Genomic DNA, 20,207 nt, shown 5'->3' with positions numbered 1-20,207 from the left:
TGATAATCTGTGGTCGGCCATTTTGGATTTTGATAACTAGTCGAGTCTCTGAAACAAGTCCATGTTTTCCAATCTACCTGCATTTAAAATAAAAAATATCACCCAAAAACTACACACCGACAACCGTGAAAAGTTCGTTTTACCTACTCCATGTGGAAGTTTGTCGCGGTATCGAGGAATTCGTGCTCAAGGATCAGCTGTCACTCACCATTGACGTGTAGATTACAAACAAATCTTGAGATTGGGCTGCTATGGTGTTGTCGCAATGAACGGCACGTTTTATGAGCAGCTGGGGGGTGTAACAGGGGTATTCGAGCAGTGGGGTGCATGCGAAAAGACTGTGACAGCCTGTGTGCTCGCCAGACGGGTCCCTTGGCCAGGACTAAGATTAGTGCAGCGGGCCGTAGAGGCTGCACTTAGGAATCATGTGGAAGACGAACGACTCCAGAGAGACGCGAATGACGAGGCTTTGCTGACGAGCCTCCTCACTACAAGAGGGGACGATGAAGATGACGACGGTAAAGTCTCATTTTAATCATATTTTTCTATAAAATTAAATGGGTGGTATGTATTTGAACAGCTACCCTTTTTTATTTACATTACTCATCACTTACAAATGAAGTGAAAAAGTACTTATGTTCAACATATACATGAACAAGGATAAATTATGTTTTTTTTTAAATAATGACAGTGAGTCACTACAACAATAATACAAACTTCATTTTTGAAAATAGACTTGATAAGTTTTTACATGGTGCAAACATATCGACGCTTGAAAGGCAAAAGTGACTAAGCGACAATAACTGCTTTGTACATAAATGATAGGCAATAACCATATTCAATGCGCAAAAAAAAAAATATTTCTAGGTCTATTAAAATCATTTCAATCCTATAGCTACTAGCTAGATTCTACTACAGCTAAATTCATTAAAATAAATTTTGTTTTCAGGTATTTCAACTTTAAATTGGTCTACTGTAAAGTTCACGCATTGTCGCTTAGTCATGTTTGCCTTTCAAGCGTCGATATTATTCCAATATTATTAAATGCTGATTTCTTTTGCATGCCATCTCACATTAGCTCATATAAAATATAAATAAAATTAAAAACACAAAAACCTCTTTAAGACTGATTTTCATGCTCATCACCACATAAATGATACACAGCCAATATAACTGAATGTGTTTTATACAAAAAACTGGATGTCACCAATGTTTATATGTGATTTATTATGTACGCCAATTTTTGTTTGGTTGCTGGAGAGATTTTTCTATTTATTAATCTGATTAAACATTAGTGAATCTTTGCTGTGCATTGTCAGTATTGCTGAATATAAAATATGTATTTTTTTGAAGAAATGCAATATAAATTATGAAACATCAATTTTTAATAGAAGACTGGTGGTAGGACCTCTTGGGAGTCCGCACGGCTAAGTACCACCACCCCGCCTATTTCTGCCGTGAAGCAGTAGTGCGTTTCGATTCGAAGGGTGCGGTAGCTGTTGTAACTATACCTGAGATCTTAGAACTTATATCTCAAGGTGGGTGGCGCATTTACGTTGTAGATGTCTATGGGCTTCAGTAACCACTTAACACCAGGTGGGCTGTGAGCTCGTCCATCCATCTAAGCAATAAACAAGCACTATATTTTGTACATGGTATTATGCCAGAAAACTTGGAGTATAAACAACACTCTGGAAAGTGTTTTACTCGGCCTATTCAATTTCGATTGGCCTTGTGTTTTTAAATATATCATTTTATTTCTCAATCAAAAATAAAATTAGATGTCTTGAGTTGATCAACTCTACCGACTTATTTCTTCTCAGAAAAACTATGTAGCTCTATATAGTTTTTTTTTTCTATATTGGCACAAGCAAAGCTAACATATAAAAGCAGTTAAGTGCTTGGACTTATTGCTTTGGATTCTTGGAAGAGGAGAGGTTTGGAGAGGCTTAAAATACAAACTTATATAAACTGCAAACTTCATACATTTCATAAACTTATGTACACACAGTTAAAAAAAGCATTTTTTTTTACTTATTACAAGAGAATTATTAAATTTGTTTTCCATGAAAATAAGATGAATAGTAGCTTTTAATGTTAATATCAATCTTTATTATATTTGATTATATCACATTTTACATTTGAAACAGTATTAAGAGTTATAATTTTCTGTTCTACAGGTGGTGATAGACTATATCAACTCTTAACATTATTACCTCTACTGAACACAGACAACGAACGTGTTAAAGACATTTACATGAATGCTATGCCAGTGTTAGTTCAAAGGTGTGTAGATTCCCCACGAAGAACATCGCTGGCTCCAGAATTATGCAGACAGCTGTTGTCTTACATGCTGGTGCATCCTGCATTAACACATCATGATCAGAGGTATGTAATGTATGTGTTTTACGTTTACTAAAGCCGCACATAAATGCTAGTAAAACTAATCAAAGTTGAGAATGTATTCTGTAGTGGGATATGTTTTTTTTTATTTTTTTTTATTGCTTAGATGGGTGGACGAGGTCACAGCCCACCTGGTGTTAAGTGGTTACTTGAGCCCATAGACATCTACAACGTAAAGGCGCCACACACTTGGAGATATAAGTTCTAAGATCTCAGTATAGTTACAACGGCTGCCCCACCCTTCAAACCGAAAAGCATTACTGCTTCACAGCAGAAATAGGCAGGGTGGTGGTACCTACCCGTGCGGACTTACAAGAGGTCGTACTATAAGAATGGTTTTGAAATCCCTCCAAATTAATCAATACATTTTTTTTTTAATAGAACCACTAGAGCTTTTTTTTTAACATCTTTCAGAATAGACTAGAATAACTTATATAAACTCTGAAAGTAAAACAAGACAATATGTAAAACATAACTTTGATATGCTTACAGGACATTAACACAGTGGCTGCGTTACTTAGAGAATCACATATCCGGTAACAGAAATACAGAAAGCGTTTGGCAACAACGGATAGACCCCTGTCTCCTTCCTGACACCAATATATGGAGTACAAACAACTCATTCAGAAGAACGATAGGCAAAAATGTTGAATTTCGATGTATTTTAGATCCTTTGGATCAATTCAACAATGATTTACTTCAAGAATCATTCTCTAAGAATGGTCGTGATGTTGATTTAAATTTAGACGGAGACAAATTGTTATTTGAGGCAGCAATAGCCCAACCAAAGTCTCAAAGATCAAATAGTTTAACTCCACCTTCAACGAATTTTCTTCAAATGTCCTCGTCAGCTGAGAATTTGAGTGATGAGCCTTTTGTTCAGAAACCGAGAAGTTTCTCCCTCTCCAGCGAGCACAGCTTGAGCCAAATCAGGCCCATTAGTATAATGTATGGGACAACGGGCAGCGAAACTCGCTTAGATGATCTAAGATCGAATAACTTCACTGAACACCCTGGAATGTCGACTGTTGCTCAGTGGTTGAAAAGTCTAAGGTTGCATAAGTATGTGTGGCTATTCACAAATATAAGCTATGATCAGATGATGGCAATGGATGAAAAGTACTTGGAGAAGCTGGGTGAGTTCAAATTGTATCTGTTTCTCTATTCTGTCCTTTATTGTACACAAAAAAACTTTTATACAAGCTTAGTGATTTCAAATCAGTGTAAACTAGGTTATAGAAGGAAAGTGCACAATAAAATAAATATATACTGAATAAATGTAAATCATCAAAATAAAAATGTTTCTTATAGTAAAAAGATGAGAATTTTATACCAGTCCATGGATTCATTTCATCATGGGAGTGTCGGCCCATCTATTTGCAGAGACAGGAGTTTTTAGATTGACTAGCGACTCCCATGTAGGCAACAGGGGTCGCTCTTCCTGCCTACCAAATCTGATAAGAACAGACTAGTGCGGCTTTAGATGTTCGTTCAAGTATAGAGTTCTTGATGAGCCAAGGTCTTTCTTTAAGTAGGTTATAGAGAGATTTAGCATCTAAACTAACCACGTATCAGGTACGCTAGGACATCTTGTCAGTTCGCACGGGTAGTTACCACCATCCTGCCTATTTCTGTCGTGAAGCAGTAATGCTTTTCGGTTTGAAGGGTAAGGCAGCCGTTGTAACTATACTGAGACCTTAGAACTTATATCTCAAGATGGGTGGCACATTTAAGTTGTAAATGTCCAGGGGTGGGCTATGAGCTCGTCTACCCACCCATATAAGCAAAAAAAAAAACGATGTCACCACAACATTTTTAGTTTTTAATTATTTGCTTCGAAATTAAATAATATAATTAAATAATATAAAATGGTAAGAATTACATATTTTAAGCTCAGAATTGAAAAATAAAGAAATGGTTGTTAATTTTTTGAAATGTTGTCAATTAGTAGGGATCTTTGTGGACTCATGCGACTTCATTGTTGTGCTGTAGGAGTGACGAAAGGCGCTCGACATAAACTGCTCCTGTCAATAAAGAAGTTGAACGAGCGACCCTCCGTGATGGAAGCGATAGAGACAGAGCTGCAGGGCACTCCGGGGACTGCGGTCGTGGGGCGAGCTCTGGAGAGGCTTCGGGGAGTGTTGCTCAGCCCGATGCCACCTTCAACTGAACTTCCAGGCTCCATTGTCAGGGCCTTGCAACTTGGTAACTTTTTTTGCAATAAAGTCTTGAAGTTTTCTACTTCTATTTACTCAATGTAATGTTAATTATACAGATGCAGTGTAGTGTATTAATGGGGGTACTTGTTCTCCTTGTAATAAAAGGATTGCTAAGTGCGGGTTGCATAAAGACAGACACACAATGAACTGATTTGTTACCGAACACATGTACTTAAGTTCATTATTAAATAATAAAACATAATACAATGTAAGATTTTGACAAAAAATAGTTACATTTATATAATAAATTGACAGCAACAACCCTTGGACTAAAAACATTATACAACTTGTCAAATTAATTAAATAAATATTAATTCTAGCATCGAAATGCCTGAACAACTCGTCGAACATCAACCACCGTCTGTCTGTGCCCAGCAGCGATGATGACCACGAGCCGCCGGTGGACCCCATGTCCTTACATTGCTGGCTCGTTGAAAAGGTACTCGAGGGTTAGTTGGGGGCAGACCTCCCCCGCCCGCCCCCCGGCGGGCCGTGCGGATAACAACAAATATTTGTTATATAGTCGAATATCAATTTTCCTACCTAATCGTTGGTAGCTAAGGGGCTATTCCAACTTCACGCAGACCAGTAGGTGAGCTGACGGGCTCAACCTGACAGAATTGCTAACACTAGCCCGAGCAAGAGCAGCGCCTCACAGAATCTACCACCGGATCGGAATCGCGACCCACTGAGAAGATCCGACGAGAAACTCAGTGGGCGGTGTCTATGGGCTAGTTTGCATGAGGAAATATCAATATACAACCCTGCACAGCGTAGTGGGTAAAGAGACGTACTCATGCAACTACACTTGTCCTATGCTATTAGTACAAATATCATCATTTAAAGTAGATATTTTTTATTGTTTAGATGGGTGGACGAGCTCACAGCCCACCTGATGTTAAGTGGTTACCGGAGCCCATAGTTTGAGACATGAGTTGTAAGGTCTTAATTTTAATAGTACAACGGCTGCCCCACCCTCCAAAACGAAACGTATTACTGCTTCATTACAGAAATAGGCAGGGTGGTGGTACCTACCCGTGCGGACTCACAAGGAGGTCCTATCATCAGTAATTACGCAAATTATGGTTCTGCGGGTTTGATTTTTATTACACGATGTTATTCCTTCGCCGTAGAAGTCGATCGTGAATTGTCAAGTACGTATTTCATTAGAAAAATTGGTACCCGCCTGCGGGATTCTAACACCGGTGCATCGCTACATACGAATGCACCGGACGTCTTATCCTTTAAGCCACGACGACTCATATACTTACATATTATGTTCACGGACGAGTTGATGTGACGGGACGAAGTACACACACAGGCGCTGCACCACGAGTCCTTCAGCTCGGCGAGCCTGCAGGACGGCCTCAAGCGGCTGAGGCACCGCCTGCCGCCCAGACAGTTCTACCGGCACGTGGGCGACATGCCGCACCGACACCGACACGCCAAGCCCAGGTGCCGCCCCCCACTCATGAACTCATTCTGTTTCTTGATTAATCATAATAATATGATAAATTATTTCAAATTAATTGAGACACCATTAATTGCTAAGAGCATTATTGAGCTCGTAAAAAATATGGTGAATTTAAATTTATTGAAGTGAAACTTCTTTAGGCGCGTTGAGAGTTTAACCCGCGACGGATTCGTTACGGTTGGAGAGAAAAGATACAATTTAGGTAGAGCAACAGAAAATAGACAGAGCGTCTTGCGATCCACTCGACCGTAGAGAGAGGGAGAAAGCGAGTTAAGTCGTTTCTCGTATACATATTCTGTTTACGGGCGTCGGCCACTAGATGGCTTGTTAGTTTCTCATTGCTCCTGTAGATGGCAGTAACATATTAGCTATATAATATTTTATTTTTAATGGATAAAAATATATATAATATGTAATTTAAAATATATATAAATGATGAAGAGATATTTTCTCTTATACACAGCATTCCTTATTACATGAGAAATTTGATATATGGATGAAAAATGAAGAAAATCGCAATACAACACACCCCAAAAAAAGTTTCACTTCTTACACGCGCACTTATTTTAAATATATTTTCTTAGCACGAAACACTCGAATGATAATCGTGTTACAGATGGCGGATGCCTCCACACAACGGGTACCAAAAGCCTCAAAAACGCATATGGAGCTGCAAACCTCAAACGGGCCCCGGTCCCCCCCACCCGCGCCCCAAGTCCCACTCCTACCCCCCATACGTGGGCGCCGCGCCCCCCGCGCTGCCCCGCCCGCCCCCCACCCCCAACGACGAATACTCCAGCCTCGACGCGCTGTGTCTACAGATGACTGAACAGGCCATTAATTAATGACTCTCATTTGAAATATAAAAAAAGCAATCGAATTAATTTATTGTGTGCAGTGTCGATATCGCTGTCTCGACTTCTATAACGAACGGTTGTGTCCAGTGTTCGGTCGTCGATAATGTCTCAAATCATTTCAACTCTGATTCAGCAAATAGATCGTTATTTTTTAAATTATGTGGACACATTAACGGTATTCTAAATGAACCATACATCGAAACTATAATTAAAAATAAATTGAAATGTTGCCAACGCAACTTAGTGATTTTTTATTTATTAGATGATAAATCTATTTTATAACATTTGACAGTTTATCGATATGTTAGTATCGTGACGATAATACGTATTTATATTGATAGAGCGGTCAGACATGGCGACGCGACGACAACTCTGATGTTTAAACTTTAATCGATTTTTTTGTATAAATATTTTGTGACTTTCGGAATTTTGGTGTTAAGTGTATTTCAGTGGTTTTTTTTTATTATTATAAACATGACTGGGTATGCGCCGGGCAGTGCCCTTAATAATAATTTTATTACGAAAGTAAATAACTAATATATAAATGTTGACTTTTCTCTGTTGTTGAAATAAGTTAGATAAAATAAATTTATTGTTTTTTTTTAATGCATTTTATAGTCAAAACTTTTGAATACGTGATTACATACGGTTACATAGATTAATAGTTAAATTTATTCTGGTGCTAATTTCGCATTGTTGTTTTTAATTTGGAGAAGCAATGAAATCTTATGTCATTATGCCTTCAATAATATTTTATTAAAAGTTAAAACTGTTTTTATTTAATGAAAATGAAAATTAATGTTTTATAAATGGCCTATTGTAATACATCGACGATTACGTTTTATTTTTTGTTTTTATTTTTATTAAATCCAACAAAGTACCTTTCTATGCATGTCTGCATTAAGTCAACAAGGATTCAGCGTATTATAAATACAATAAAACTTGTCGTCTAATAGACATTGCTATTCTAATTTAACAAAATTTACACTATTTCGGACCGATGTTGAACAAGTCTATAAAAACATTGAAAAACCGATCCAATAAAACTAGTCTTCAATGATCACAATGACACTACCTACCTCCTACTTGTCGATTTAGGACCTCAAGAAGTCTCTTGTACTTATACTCTGATTGTCTCCTTCAGGGCGGAGCCTGTGTACTGCCACTGAATGAATGTAAACAATTTCTTTTTTGGCCCTATCCTTGTATTTAATATGCGCTGAATCCTATAATATAATATAAATATTTAATTTAATTAATTTTCGTTATTTATTTATACATATATAAATTGACTAATGTTTTTTTTATGGTTTTCGGGAATATACGTGAACTAGTAACACCCAGTGGTTATATTTCTATGTAATTGTAGGTTATAAAATTCGTGTAAACATAAATGGACGCAATTAAACCTAAAGTAGGTAATATTATCGAACCCAATTATAACAATAACTTGAGAGCAAGGCTGCTCAATCTAACGACGCTTTTGCTACTTGAAGTTTTGAGACGTATTTAAGCGTCATCAAATTTATCAATAGCGGTATTGTTAAAGTGTTTAAAACTATCTACTTTCCGAGCAACGAATACTCAACAAAGTTCTAAAATCAACTGTTACTATATCATTAAAATGGCTTTTTATTTATTAATTTTTTATTGCTTAGGTAGATGGACGAGCTCACAGTCCACCTGGTGTTAAGTGGTTACCGGAGCCCATACACATCTACAACGTAAAGGCGCCACCCACCTTGAGATATAAGTTCTAAGGTCTCAATATAGTTACAACGGCTGCCCCACCCTACAAACCGAAACGCATTACTGCTTCATGGCAGAAATAGGCAGGGTGGTGGTACCTACCCGCGCGGACTCACAAGACGTCCTACTACCATAATGGCTCTTAGTACTTTTGTCAGGCCTATACCTGATTTCGGAAACGTGTGAGTTTAGGCTATTCGCTAGAGAAAGGGTCTCTGTTGTTTACTATAAACAAGGCAACATACCCATTATTCAGCTTATCTCTAATTGCATTAGAGCAATTACAGTTCTCCCTTTGAATTTAAAGGCTTTAATAGTCTCTCAATACGAGAAAACCTCTTGAATACAACTACAACTTCTCAATCGTGAGGTTTGACAACGAACGTTTATTTGCGTCCATTTTTATTTGACGATTCAACAATATGCCCATCACAGTAAATAGACAAATTATTATATTTATTTTTTAATTTGACTGGATCAAAACAGAATGATTTACGAATTGTGCAATTTGTAGGTAATTAAAATTTAATTAAATGTTAATATAAACATCTAAGAAGTAAATAAGTTAAGTTTAAATAGGTACCTACATATTTTATTTAAAAAAAGTTAAAAGTGAAAGCATTAACATTTTGTAAATGTAAAGATTACCTAAAAAAATTTATTATTTGTTGTTAAAAATGAATAAAAAAATTTTTGTCGCTCACATTTATCTGCGATAGTAATTAAATGAAGCCTGTCGAATAATGAATGAAATAAAGAACTTTAAAATGATGTGTCGAAAAATCTAAAAAAAAATATTATTTACAACTGCATTAACGGGGTTATGAGTCTAAATATTATATTAAATAAAGAAGTTATATCTTCACAAACATGTGTAAATTTTTATTCAACTTTTGATAAATGTGTGTGACAAAATGAAAACTTTCAATTAAGAAGAGCTTAATTCAGCAATAATTGTTCAATGTACAGATAAAAATGTTCTCTGGAGCTTGGTTTTGTAGCGGCCCTTCGAAACGTGGGTCCAGTGTTCATTCGCAATGATATAAAATATTATAGCATATTTTGTGTTTTCATTTAATAATCTTGATAGGCCTATAGGCCTTGATAGAAACGATTTCTGAATGAGAATCCCGATCAGAAGTATCAATGTACAAATGTGTATCAGTACAAATGTGAATGATTTTTTCATGGCCTACAAGTTGACAATTAGTGCAACCGAACTCACTATGAAGTCGAGACTTGGACTGATATAAGTAGGGTCAAGGTTACTTTGAGCTATCAGTGAGAATATAAATAGACCATACATGACAAAATGAGATAATAAAACTGAGAATTAAGAAAAATGTATAAGTGAAAATAAAGCTTAAAACTTAGCTGTATACTACAACACATTTGTCCAGATTGTTTGTTGAACTTCTTCAATAGACACAATCTCAGTCAAAATAAAAATATAATGAAATAACTAATCAACTGGTGTTGGTCCTATAACTTTTTTTTATTATACTAGATGTTTTGCTGAGCGCAAAATAAGTTAATATCAAGTGGTCACTAGAGCCCTAAGATATCACAACAGAACTGGTGATACACAATAGGATTGAATAAAATAAAATCTATAATATATGGCACTATATTTATTGACTATCAAAGTCCATGAAAACACAATTTCACAAAAATCACAGTAACTTTTCCTTATGGGTTCCAATCATATGCCGAGATAGGTCATTCTTCCTGTAGAAACCCCTAGAGCATCGGTCACAAGGAAATGGAATGTCTGTACTGTGTACTTTGGCAGTGTGATAATCTAGCATCGGTTTAGATGGAAATGCCATTTCACAGCCGGCAACAAGGCATTTGTGTTTTGAGGTTTGCTTATGTTTGAAGTTAACATGATGTGTCAAAGCTTTAAGCTGTGAAAAGCTACTTGAGCACAGTTCACATTTCAATGGCCGTTGCCCTGTGTGCTTCCAACTATGAACTTCTAAGTTTGGTACATGTTTTGAACATACATTACAATAACCTGATTTCTCAGAATGCTGTCTGTCTATGTGACTCTTCAAGCCACCTTTCATACTGAATGATCTCCCACAGTAGTTGCAAACAAAACGCTTAGGCTCAGAATGATTTTTTATGTGCTTGTGTACATTGTTCTTATATTTAAAAGACATATTACAAATAGGACACGAAAACTTCTTTTCTGATGTATGTACTAATGCGTGGTTCCTCAATCCGTCTTTGGTTCGGAAAAGTTTGTTACATATAGTACATGAATAAGTCTTTTCACTCTCATGTCTTAATCTATGGCGAAACAATGAAGTTGCCTGTGTAAAACTCTTTCCACATGCATTACAAGTGTAAGGTGTCTCCCCGGTGTGCGTCCTCATATGGATTTCAACATCTCTTTTAGAATAGAATGCTTTACCACAATTTTCACACACAAACTGTCTTTGCCTCATCGGATCATGTTTTCTGTTCATATGCCGTTTGAGATTGCCTGCATCTTTATATTTACTATTGCATACTGTACATGAGAAGGATTTTTCGCTACTGTGTACTCGCATGTGGATTGTCAGAGTGGACGGGTTTATGCAAACTCTACCACAAACTGGGCATTTACAGCTACCATCTTGACGCCTTTTATATTTAGTACGTTTGGTATAACGTCTTTTCTTTCGTACCTCAGCTTTCTGTTCTGTAAATTCTGACTTAATATCAACATCGCACAGTCTAAGCGCGAATGTCTCTTCGTCCCAATGATTATCGTCATCGTCGGCTTCCAATTTGATTTCGGTCTTAGTCGCGTCAAATTTTGGTTTTTCTGCAATTTTCAATCGTAATCTCTTATCTGCTGCTTCACATTTTAAAACGAAATAGTAACAAGCATCGAGCTCTTTCTTGCAAAATTCACATATTTTAGACGGCAAACCATCATCCGATTTTATTTGAAGACCTGAACAGCAATACATTATTTTTGAACTTACGCTAATTTCTCCTTGTTTACTTTCAAATATGTTAGTTTCGGCTCTATTCTCGCAACATAATCTACAAATATTTTTATCCATGATACTATATTCCAAGGATCTATATAGGCCAAATACCTCTGTATTATATTTAATAAGTTATGTGAAATCTGAGGAGCAAATATCCAGCCCAGCAGGTTTGCCTTGGACAGGACAATGTTTTTTATTTAACATCACCATATGGTAAGTATCTATGTTTATCACTACAGAGTAGGTTTGTTTACTTAAGGATCAAATAATCATTGTCAAAATTAAAGTAATAGGACTAATAGGTCCATTTTTCCAACCTGAAAGGCGAAGGTCAAACAATACAGCGTAATTTTTGGTATTTTCTGTTTTATGAAGAATGATATGGAGCGAATTTCAATGAAGCTGATAATTCGACAAATTAATGAATGGGGATACAAATAAATGAGATGAAATAAGGTGAGATTAAATTTGTAATATGTGTAATAACGGTGGTTTATTAACTGTTTAATATCTGTGAAAGTGCATAAATGTGGGAAAATGAAACAAAGATGCTGGACGTAACTTCTCAGGATCCTCCAAAAAGGCCACTGAAAAAATTTCAATAAATAACCACTATTTTACTGAGATTATATTTCATACCGAATCATCTCATCTCATTTCATTTCATCCCAGTTGATTAATGTCTCAAATTAATCATCTTCATTTCACTTCACTCCATATTATTATTAATCATAAAAATAAGAGTAGGTATAAATTAAAATAAGACATGACTTAAATGTCTCAGTTACCAGGTCATAAAATCCCTTAAAAAAAACCGTGAAATGAAAACAACTTGATGTTTTCTGGTCTAAAACAATGTGAAAGATTTTACTCTAAAAAGTGATTTTATCACAATATTATGAAACTGAAACGACTTCAATGTGTTTTGTTTACTAGGTATACATTAATAAATTAATATATCATTGTAATGGAGTCCAAAATATGTCGTTTATGTCTCGTTCAACCAGGAAATATTAATTTGTTCGAAACACACGAAGATAATGTGCAATATTGTAAGAAAATTATGCATTGTGCGAACATCCACATCGCAGAGGACGACGGCCTGCCTGATTTCATGTGCGAAGAATGCCTAGTTAAACTTTCTGTTGCCTTCGATTTCATCACCAAATGCCAAGCCTCTGACAAAGCTTTACGTTCAGTATCTTTGAATTATAAACCAGAAAAGAACGACGTCAAATCCGAATACATTGAAATTAAAGAGGAACCTGAAATCAAGTCTGAAACTGAATTCTTAGACGGTGATGATCATCAGTATGAAGATTTACAAGGTAAACCCAGAAAATCATCTAGAACAAAGAGTAGGGGGCCAAGAATCTGTGCAATATGCGGTTACAGGGCTGCCTGTCAGAGTGCCTACAAAGACCATATGAGATCTCATTCTAAAATCAAATTGTTTGAATGTGAAATTTGTCACAAACATTTGTCTGGTAAATATACTCTCAGAAAGCACAAGGAATCGCGCCACGGCATGGAAGTAGTTAGAAAGTTCAAAAAAGAGGCCAGAAATAAAACAATTAATGGTCCAGTACAATGTGTTGTCTGCGGGCAGATACTACCTTCTTCTTCAGCCTTAGAAATTCATAACACAATTCATACAGGAGAGAAACCATATCAATGTGATGTCTGCAATAGATCATTCCGATTAAAGGGTTGTTTGAAAAGGCACATTGAAACTAACCACTTAGAGAGAGAAAAAACATTTATTTGTGAGACATGCGGCAACAGTTTCTACAGGAAAGCAGATATCATAATTCACATTCGTTCTCACACGCAAGAGAAGCCATATGAATGTAAATTATGCCACAGCAAATTCTCCCAACTTTCATCTCTGATACGCCACAAACGAACACATTCTGGAGAGAAAACACATTCCTGCTCAACATGCAACAAACAATTTTATGACAAATATGCTGTGAGGAGACACATGCTGTCACATTCCGATGAGAGGAAACACAAGTGTCACCTTTGTGACAAACTTTTCAAGACGAAATCAGCAAGGAATTTACATCTTTCATTACATACCAATGAGACTCGTTTCATATGCAGCTTCTGTGGAATGATGTTTTCACTTAAAGGTAATCTCAAGACCCATATGATTAGGAAACATTCGGAAAAAGCCGGAGAATGTAAAGTATGTATGAAAGAATTTCCGAATCTAGCTGAACATTTACGCAAACATACCGGAGAAAAACCCTATGTTTGCAGGACCTGCAATCAAGCATTTGCTACACAAAGAAGTCTTTCTTTCCACACCATGTACAAACATGAGAGAGCTGATAAATATCGTTGTACAGTTGGAGAATGTAATAAAGCATTTCCCATGATGAAGTTGCTCGAGACTCATTTGTATAAATATCATACAGACACCATGCCGTTTATGTGCAGTCACTGTCCAAGAAGGTTTTATCGTAGGTCAGATTTGACAAGACACCTTAAAGGTAGTCATTTAGACAGTGACAAACTCAAAGTAAAACCAGAGCTAATATTAACTATAGTGAATATCTAATTTTTAATCATAAATATATTTATGTATTACTAAGTACATACCTGCTCAAACTGGCTAATATTCCAAAAATTTTCACAAGATTGTCTAAGTAATGATTCTCAATACATAGTTACTATTTCAATTTTTACAATGAAATAACATAATAGTCCTGTTACACATACATACATAAATACAATAAATTATGTATTCTCATATCAAAAACAATAAAAAATAAAATTTTATGATACATGTTATAAGTTATGTATTGATACTGATATAAGTTTCACAAATATAAGTATATGTTAAATTGTGTGTCCTAGCTTAGTTGTTACATGTTTGTATATTAGTTAAAAGTTAGACTTGCTTACACTTATAAAACATATATAACATCTTGCGACTATGTCTATCAGTCTACCCTGACTGTAAGCTGTATTAAAGATCTTTGTCCAAAAAAAGACATTTCTGACACTTGCAAAATTCCAACAGTATTTGAGCAGGGATGTGAACCCTTGAAAGGCTGATATCAACAAAAACAATCTAGTCAAAGATGTTTCCTGCAATATTATGTTAAGTACTAAATAAGTAGATGAAGCTTATAAAAACTATATCATTATTTTACATAAGTGTAACTAAACTACATATATGCATATATATATTTGTATATTCAAAATAGGATTGACAATGAGTTGCGCCAACCCTAACGAACGTTTGTTGTTTTGGCGGCGCTGAACTTTATTAAACATACATTACAATACTTATTAATGACGTGATCGTTTGGTTATTTATTGGCTGTTGATTGATTCTGTCCCCATCCCCGGAACATTCTACCTGCGGATACCTCTGCGCTCGTCTCTGGTAGTATTCCTCCACATCACATCTACTGAACATCAAGTGAATCGTAAGTCATCTACGTTGAAAAGCAATAAAGAAGAATTAATGCATTCTTGTACAACATAAAGAGAAGCCACAGATGCGGAAGGTCCGCGCCCTTTTTTTCCTACCTAACAGCCTGGCCACGGGACATTCGCCGATGCGAATATTCGCGCGGTGCGAACGGCGAAGCGTCTAGCGACTAAAACAAGCGCATAGAAATGTACCTAACAAGCCACGCGCACCGGCGACCGGCGAAGCGACCGGCGAAATGTACCGAGCGAATCGCGCGATGCGGCGGGCGAGCAAAACAAATGCATGAATACGGACGGCGCGAGCCACGGAGTCGAGCGGTAGTCGCGGCGAATAGTGCAGTGATTAAATGAGTTTAGTTGTTTTCGCCGCGAAAAATTAACGCCGAAATTTTTATATTTTTTATTTATTTTTTATTTTATATTTTTTAAGTCGTCGTGGCCTAACGGACGTCCGGTGCAATCGTGTTGAGCGATGCACCGGTGTTCGAATATCAGGCGGGTACCAATTTTTGTAATGAAATACGTACTCAACAACACTCGACGTTCACGATTGATTTCCACGGTGAAGGAATAACATCGTGTGATAAAAATGAAATCTTCAAAATAATAATTTGCGTAATTACTGGTGGTAGGACCTCTTGTGAGTCTACACGGGTGGGTACTACCACCCTGCCTATTTCTGCCGTGAAGTAGTAATGCGTTTCGGTTTGAAGGGTGAGGCAGCCATTATAACTATACTTGAGACCTTAGAACTTATATCTCAAGGTGGGTGGCGCATTTACGTTGTGGATGTCTATGGGCTCCAGTAACCACTTAACACAAGGTGGGCTGTGAGCTCGTCCACCCATCTAAGCAATAAAAAAATAAAATAGCTGAAATACTAGCTAGACCAGCTATTTGGAAGTCTAGCCACCCAAAGTATTTCTCGTACTTCTTGTGGAATTCTCCATCTATAGGTATACTCCGATTCTTATTCAAATCATGTACTTCACAATCTTTTCCAAATAATAGGTCCTGAACCAAAAAACTATTAATTTGTAAGCAATATCGAGATAATTTCGATATAGACATTTCGCTGTCGGACTTCCTTACTAGTCGCGGCGGCGAACGTGAGTACCCGTGGCCTGCAAACGGTGCTGCGCGAATGGTCGCCTCGCCCACCGCTTCGCTGTTCGCACCGCCGATCCCCGTGGCCAGGCCGTAAGCTGTGTGCTTAGTGCGAGTTTTTTAACGTTCCCGATAGCGTAAAAGTTAGCTCATATTTGTATGGAATGGGATCGTTCGCCTACGTTTGCCGCTACAGCCGCCTAACAGCGCCCCGCTGTTCCAACTCCATACAAAATTGAGTTAACTTACGTTATCGAGAACGTTAAGAACTCGCACTAAGCACACTGATAGCCTTGAGAGGCTATTTCAGCGTAACCTTAAACCTGACGACGTTGCTAACACGAACTCTAGCAAGAGCCATGCTTAGCAGAATGTACTACCGAATCGGAAATGCGACCCACTGACAAGATCCAGCGAAAAACTCAGTGGGGTGTGTCTGTGGGTTAATTCGCTCGCCGAGACCTTCGTCACAAGCGACGGGCTCGACGAGGACGGTGACCGTCCGCGCCCGCCCGCACTATGGCTAAGAGCAAGATCCCTTAAACCATCGCCCTCTCAATGCGGGCGCCCCCGGGAGACGCGTCTTTACTTACCCAGTACATCTTTACTTACGCGATATTACCCGGCTTATCATGAATTATTTATACTTTACATTTTGCATAAAAATAAATTACATAGGTACTTTATAATAATGAAAATAAATGTCATTACATACATTACGAATTTTTTTGTAACAATATACTATTCTCTTTATTCTTCATCTTTGTTCTTGATATTATGTTTCTGCCATCAACTCTTATGGGTCTCTCGACGTGATTCCTAAGTTCAATAACTTAATAATTAACATTTATTATCAATTATTATGTAGTTTAAAATGAATCATCTTAAGAGACGTAGTCGTGGCAAAAAAAATATTGATCAAACCTCTGGTTTGTTTTATCCACGCGGTAATTCCAACACTTGATTCATATTAAAACTTGCAATATTTTTTTATATGCAACAAGGTCCAAAGTTCGTGTTTCTAGAAAACATTACTGTTATATTGCCATTGTTATGCTGTCGAATGGTAAATTGACGCGATGCGATTTATTAGTGACGGTTGTTCAGCTACGTTTACGCGCTCAGTGAGGCTCGACAAACATCCACAAACACAAGCTCATGAAAGGAGTTGGCTTGGCCTGCGTGAGCTTATCGTCGATCCTGTGCGGACTAGGGTAGGTTAATAAATAATAATTAATTAATTAGTTAATCCGTTAATGGATTCTCCAGCGTTGAAAAAAAAATAAAAAAAAAATGTGTGCGTGTACTAGTGTACACACGTAAGAAGTGAAACTTGTTTATGGCCTTATTTTTCGAAAAATGATCTACATGCAACTTTCTAGAAATTGGTTAAATAAAGTTAAATTAGATAAAGTTTAAACAAAAGGATTTTATTATCATAGACATGAATACAAAAAAGTTAAATTAGATAAAGTTTAAACAAAAGGATTTTATTATCATAGACATGAATACAAAACAGATGGCGCGTAACGGAAAAAAGTGACGCGTAACCGAAAAATGTGACGGTAAATTTTTTTCCAACGCCGATAAGGAAGTTTCACTTCAAAAATCTATTATTCTATCTCTTATTCTAATCTATTATTCCCTTCCTTCGTTTTTCCTTTTGTTCGGAATAAAATTAAGTCAAGCCAAGCGAAATCGCGGACACAATTTCAACGTATACCATGTTTGCCTACTCACCTTGCCTCTACGGCCAACGCACTCGCAAACGTGTCAATGGCAACAAAGTGTTTGTAAAGATTTGGAACTTGTGGTTGATGTCAAGCCTCGGCAAGTGTGTAAACGCAGCAATAGCATTGCGCGTAGATCGTCTCGTTAGTGTAGTGATGTCGACTCCCACTCCCTAATAGGCGCGTTAACACCTCCGCCATTCGCCCCATCACTCTTCCCGTCATGACCTATGCAAGTGTAGTGTTGGCTCACGCGGCCTGCAATAATTTGAAACCCGTTCAAGTCATTTAATCCCGTTTTTGCAGGATAGAAGTTGGAGCATCGTTGTTCATGAGGAACGTGGATCTCCATGATGACCTGGAACTTTGCTACTTTTTGAGTGCGCCACTTTGAAAAGGCACGACACGAAAACCCTCTTGCCTTGTTTTTTTTTTTATTGCATATATGGGTGGACGAGCTCACAGTCCACCTGGTGTTAAGTGGTTACCGGAGCACATAGACATCTACAACGTAAATGCTGTCACCCACCTTGAGATATGAGTTTTAAGGTCTCAGTATAGTTACAACGGCTGCCTCACCCTTCAAACCGAAACGCATTACTGCTTCACGCATCACGGCAGGAATAGGCGAGGTGGTGGTACCTACCCGTGCGGATTCACAAGAGATCCTACCACCAGTCATGCAAATTATAATTTTGCGGGTTTGATTTTTATTACACGATGTTATACCTTCACCGTGGAAGTCAATCGTGAACATTTGTTGAGTACGTATTTCATTAGAAATTGGTAGCCGCCTGCGGGATTCGAACACCGGTACATCGCTAGATACGAATGCACCGGACGTGTTATCCTTTTTTTTTTTTTTTTTTTTTTTTTTTTTATAGCCTTTCCCCGGTCGTGAGATCACGGGGTCTTTTTTAATCTAGTTTACTCATCTTCGTTTTTTAATCTAGTTTACTTACTTCATCATCTGTCATACTTAGCCGGGTGGGACTCCCGCTAGCTTAACCTACTATTGTTTTATTTTTCGGGGTACATAACATTTTGCTAATTTATTCATAAATCAATTACAAAAATATTGTTTGAAACTTATGTCTTTATATAATTTTAACAATTTCAATATTATTATCTTATTCCTATGGTTTACATTTTAGCTTCTTATGCTACTGCTTATTATATTACATGCTTATTCTACTTTTTCCTATGTTATTTGTTACATTTCTCTTCTAGTTCTATTCTAACAATACTTTTTAATTTTGTTTTCCAGGTAGCTGGACAGGAGAAGAGGAAGGTAAGTTTTAATTTATGTCAAGCCCATTTGCTTTGTTTTCTTATTTTTACTGCTTACATATGTACTTTTGTTTTTGCTTAATATATTGTATGCTTATATCTAATATATCTTAATATTATTGTAAACATACTTTATTTTCTATTTATTTCTTTTTATTACTATTCCAATGATCGTCTTATCCTTTAGACCACGACGACTTTTAACTTAAACTTTTACTTTTATTGCCCTTGTAGGCAGACGAGCGTGAGCTCATGAGGCACCTGAAGGTGAGTGGTTACCGTCGCCCATGGACGTCAGCAATGCCAGGGACAGAGCCTAGCCACGAGCCTGCCTTTCAGTACTCTCTACAAGCCTCCAAACTGTAAAGTATTCCGAACGTCGAAACTAAGAGACACGAGATATTAAGTCTTTAAACTACCTTTAAATATGTCTGCCACTCGCGAAAATAAAAAGCTAGCAATGTGTAGTGGTAACAATATCTCAAGAACTACCTTCCGTTTAGTTAAGAGCTGTCCTCATTTGGTATGATATTAAGTGACATCCGTTCTCAAAACCCAGAGCAATTGATTCAAACCCGTCACATAATATATGTAAGACGTAAGGCGTTATCTGACTTTATTATTTCCGATATTGGAATATTGAAAGGCGAGATTATAAAAATGGAAAAGCTTTTCTAATATAACCCCCTTGTTAAAAAGAACCAATTTATGAGTGAAGGTAGTAACCTCGCTCGTTCATATCTTGTAAATGATTTGAAGGAAAAAAAAATCGCGTTTTGTCGTGTCGTCTGTACTATTTCTAAGCCTGCCTATTTCTGCCGTGAAGCAGAAATGCGTTTCGGTCTGAAGGGTAGGGCAGCCGTTGTAACTATACTGAGATCTTAGAACTTATATCTCAAGGTGGGTGGCGCATTTACGTTTTAGATGTCTATGGGCTCCAG

At 37.1% G+C, this 20,207-nt stretch overlaps 3 protein-coding genes across 3 annotated transcripts; 2 read left to right on the top strand and 1 right to left on the bottom strand.

The window, feature by feature from the left end:
• LOC101736320 (protein Smaug) lies at positions 1-9,762 on the top strand. The gene is made up of 7 exons (XM_004925889.5): positions 1-518; positions 2,181-2,388; positions 2,896-3,539; positions 4,396-4,608; positions 4,943-5,061; positions 5,944-6,077; positions 6,713-9,762. Exons 1-7 carry the CDS (start codon positions 266-268, stop codon positions 6,939-6,941), a joined length of 1,800 nt encoding a protein of 599 aa, XP_004925946.3. The 5' UTR covers positions 1-265; the 3' UTR covers positions 6,942-9,762.
• Positions 9,763-10,318: 556 nt separating this feature from the next.
• Positions 10,319-11,947, bottom strand: LOC101736182 (zinc finger protein 431). The gene has a single exon (XM_004925888.4). The coding sequence runs from the start codon at positions 11,759-11,761 to the stop codon at positions 10,376-10,378; it is 1,386 nt and encodes a 461-aa protein (XP_004925945.1). The 5' UTR covers positions 11,762-11,947; the 3' UTR covers positions 10,319-10,375.
• Positions 11,948-12,496: 549 nt separating this feature from the next.
• LOC101736044 (zinc finger protein OZF) lies at positions 12,497-14,999 on the top strand. The gene has a single exon (XM_004925887.5). The coding sequence runs from the start codon at positions 12,657-12,659 to the stop codon at positions 14,253-14,255; it is 1,599 nt and encodes a 532-aa protein (XP_004925944.1). The 5' UTR covers positions 12,497-12,656; the 3' UTR covers positions 14,256-14,999.
• The last annotated feature ends 5,208 nt before the right edge of the window (positions 15,000-20,207 follow it).

This window comes from Bombyx mori, chromosome 18, assembly GCF_030269925.1.
Source record: "Bombyx mori chromosome 18, ASM3026992v2".
In the NCBI taxonomy this organism is placed as follows: Eukaryota; Metazoa; Arthropoda; class Insecta; order Lepidoptera; family Bombycidae; genus Bombyx; species Bombyx mori.
The sequence above is the reverse complement of the archived record's forward strand: the minus strand, read 5'-3'. Positions and strand labels throughout refer to the sequence as shown.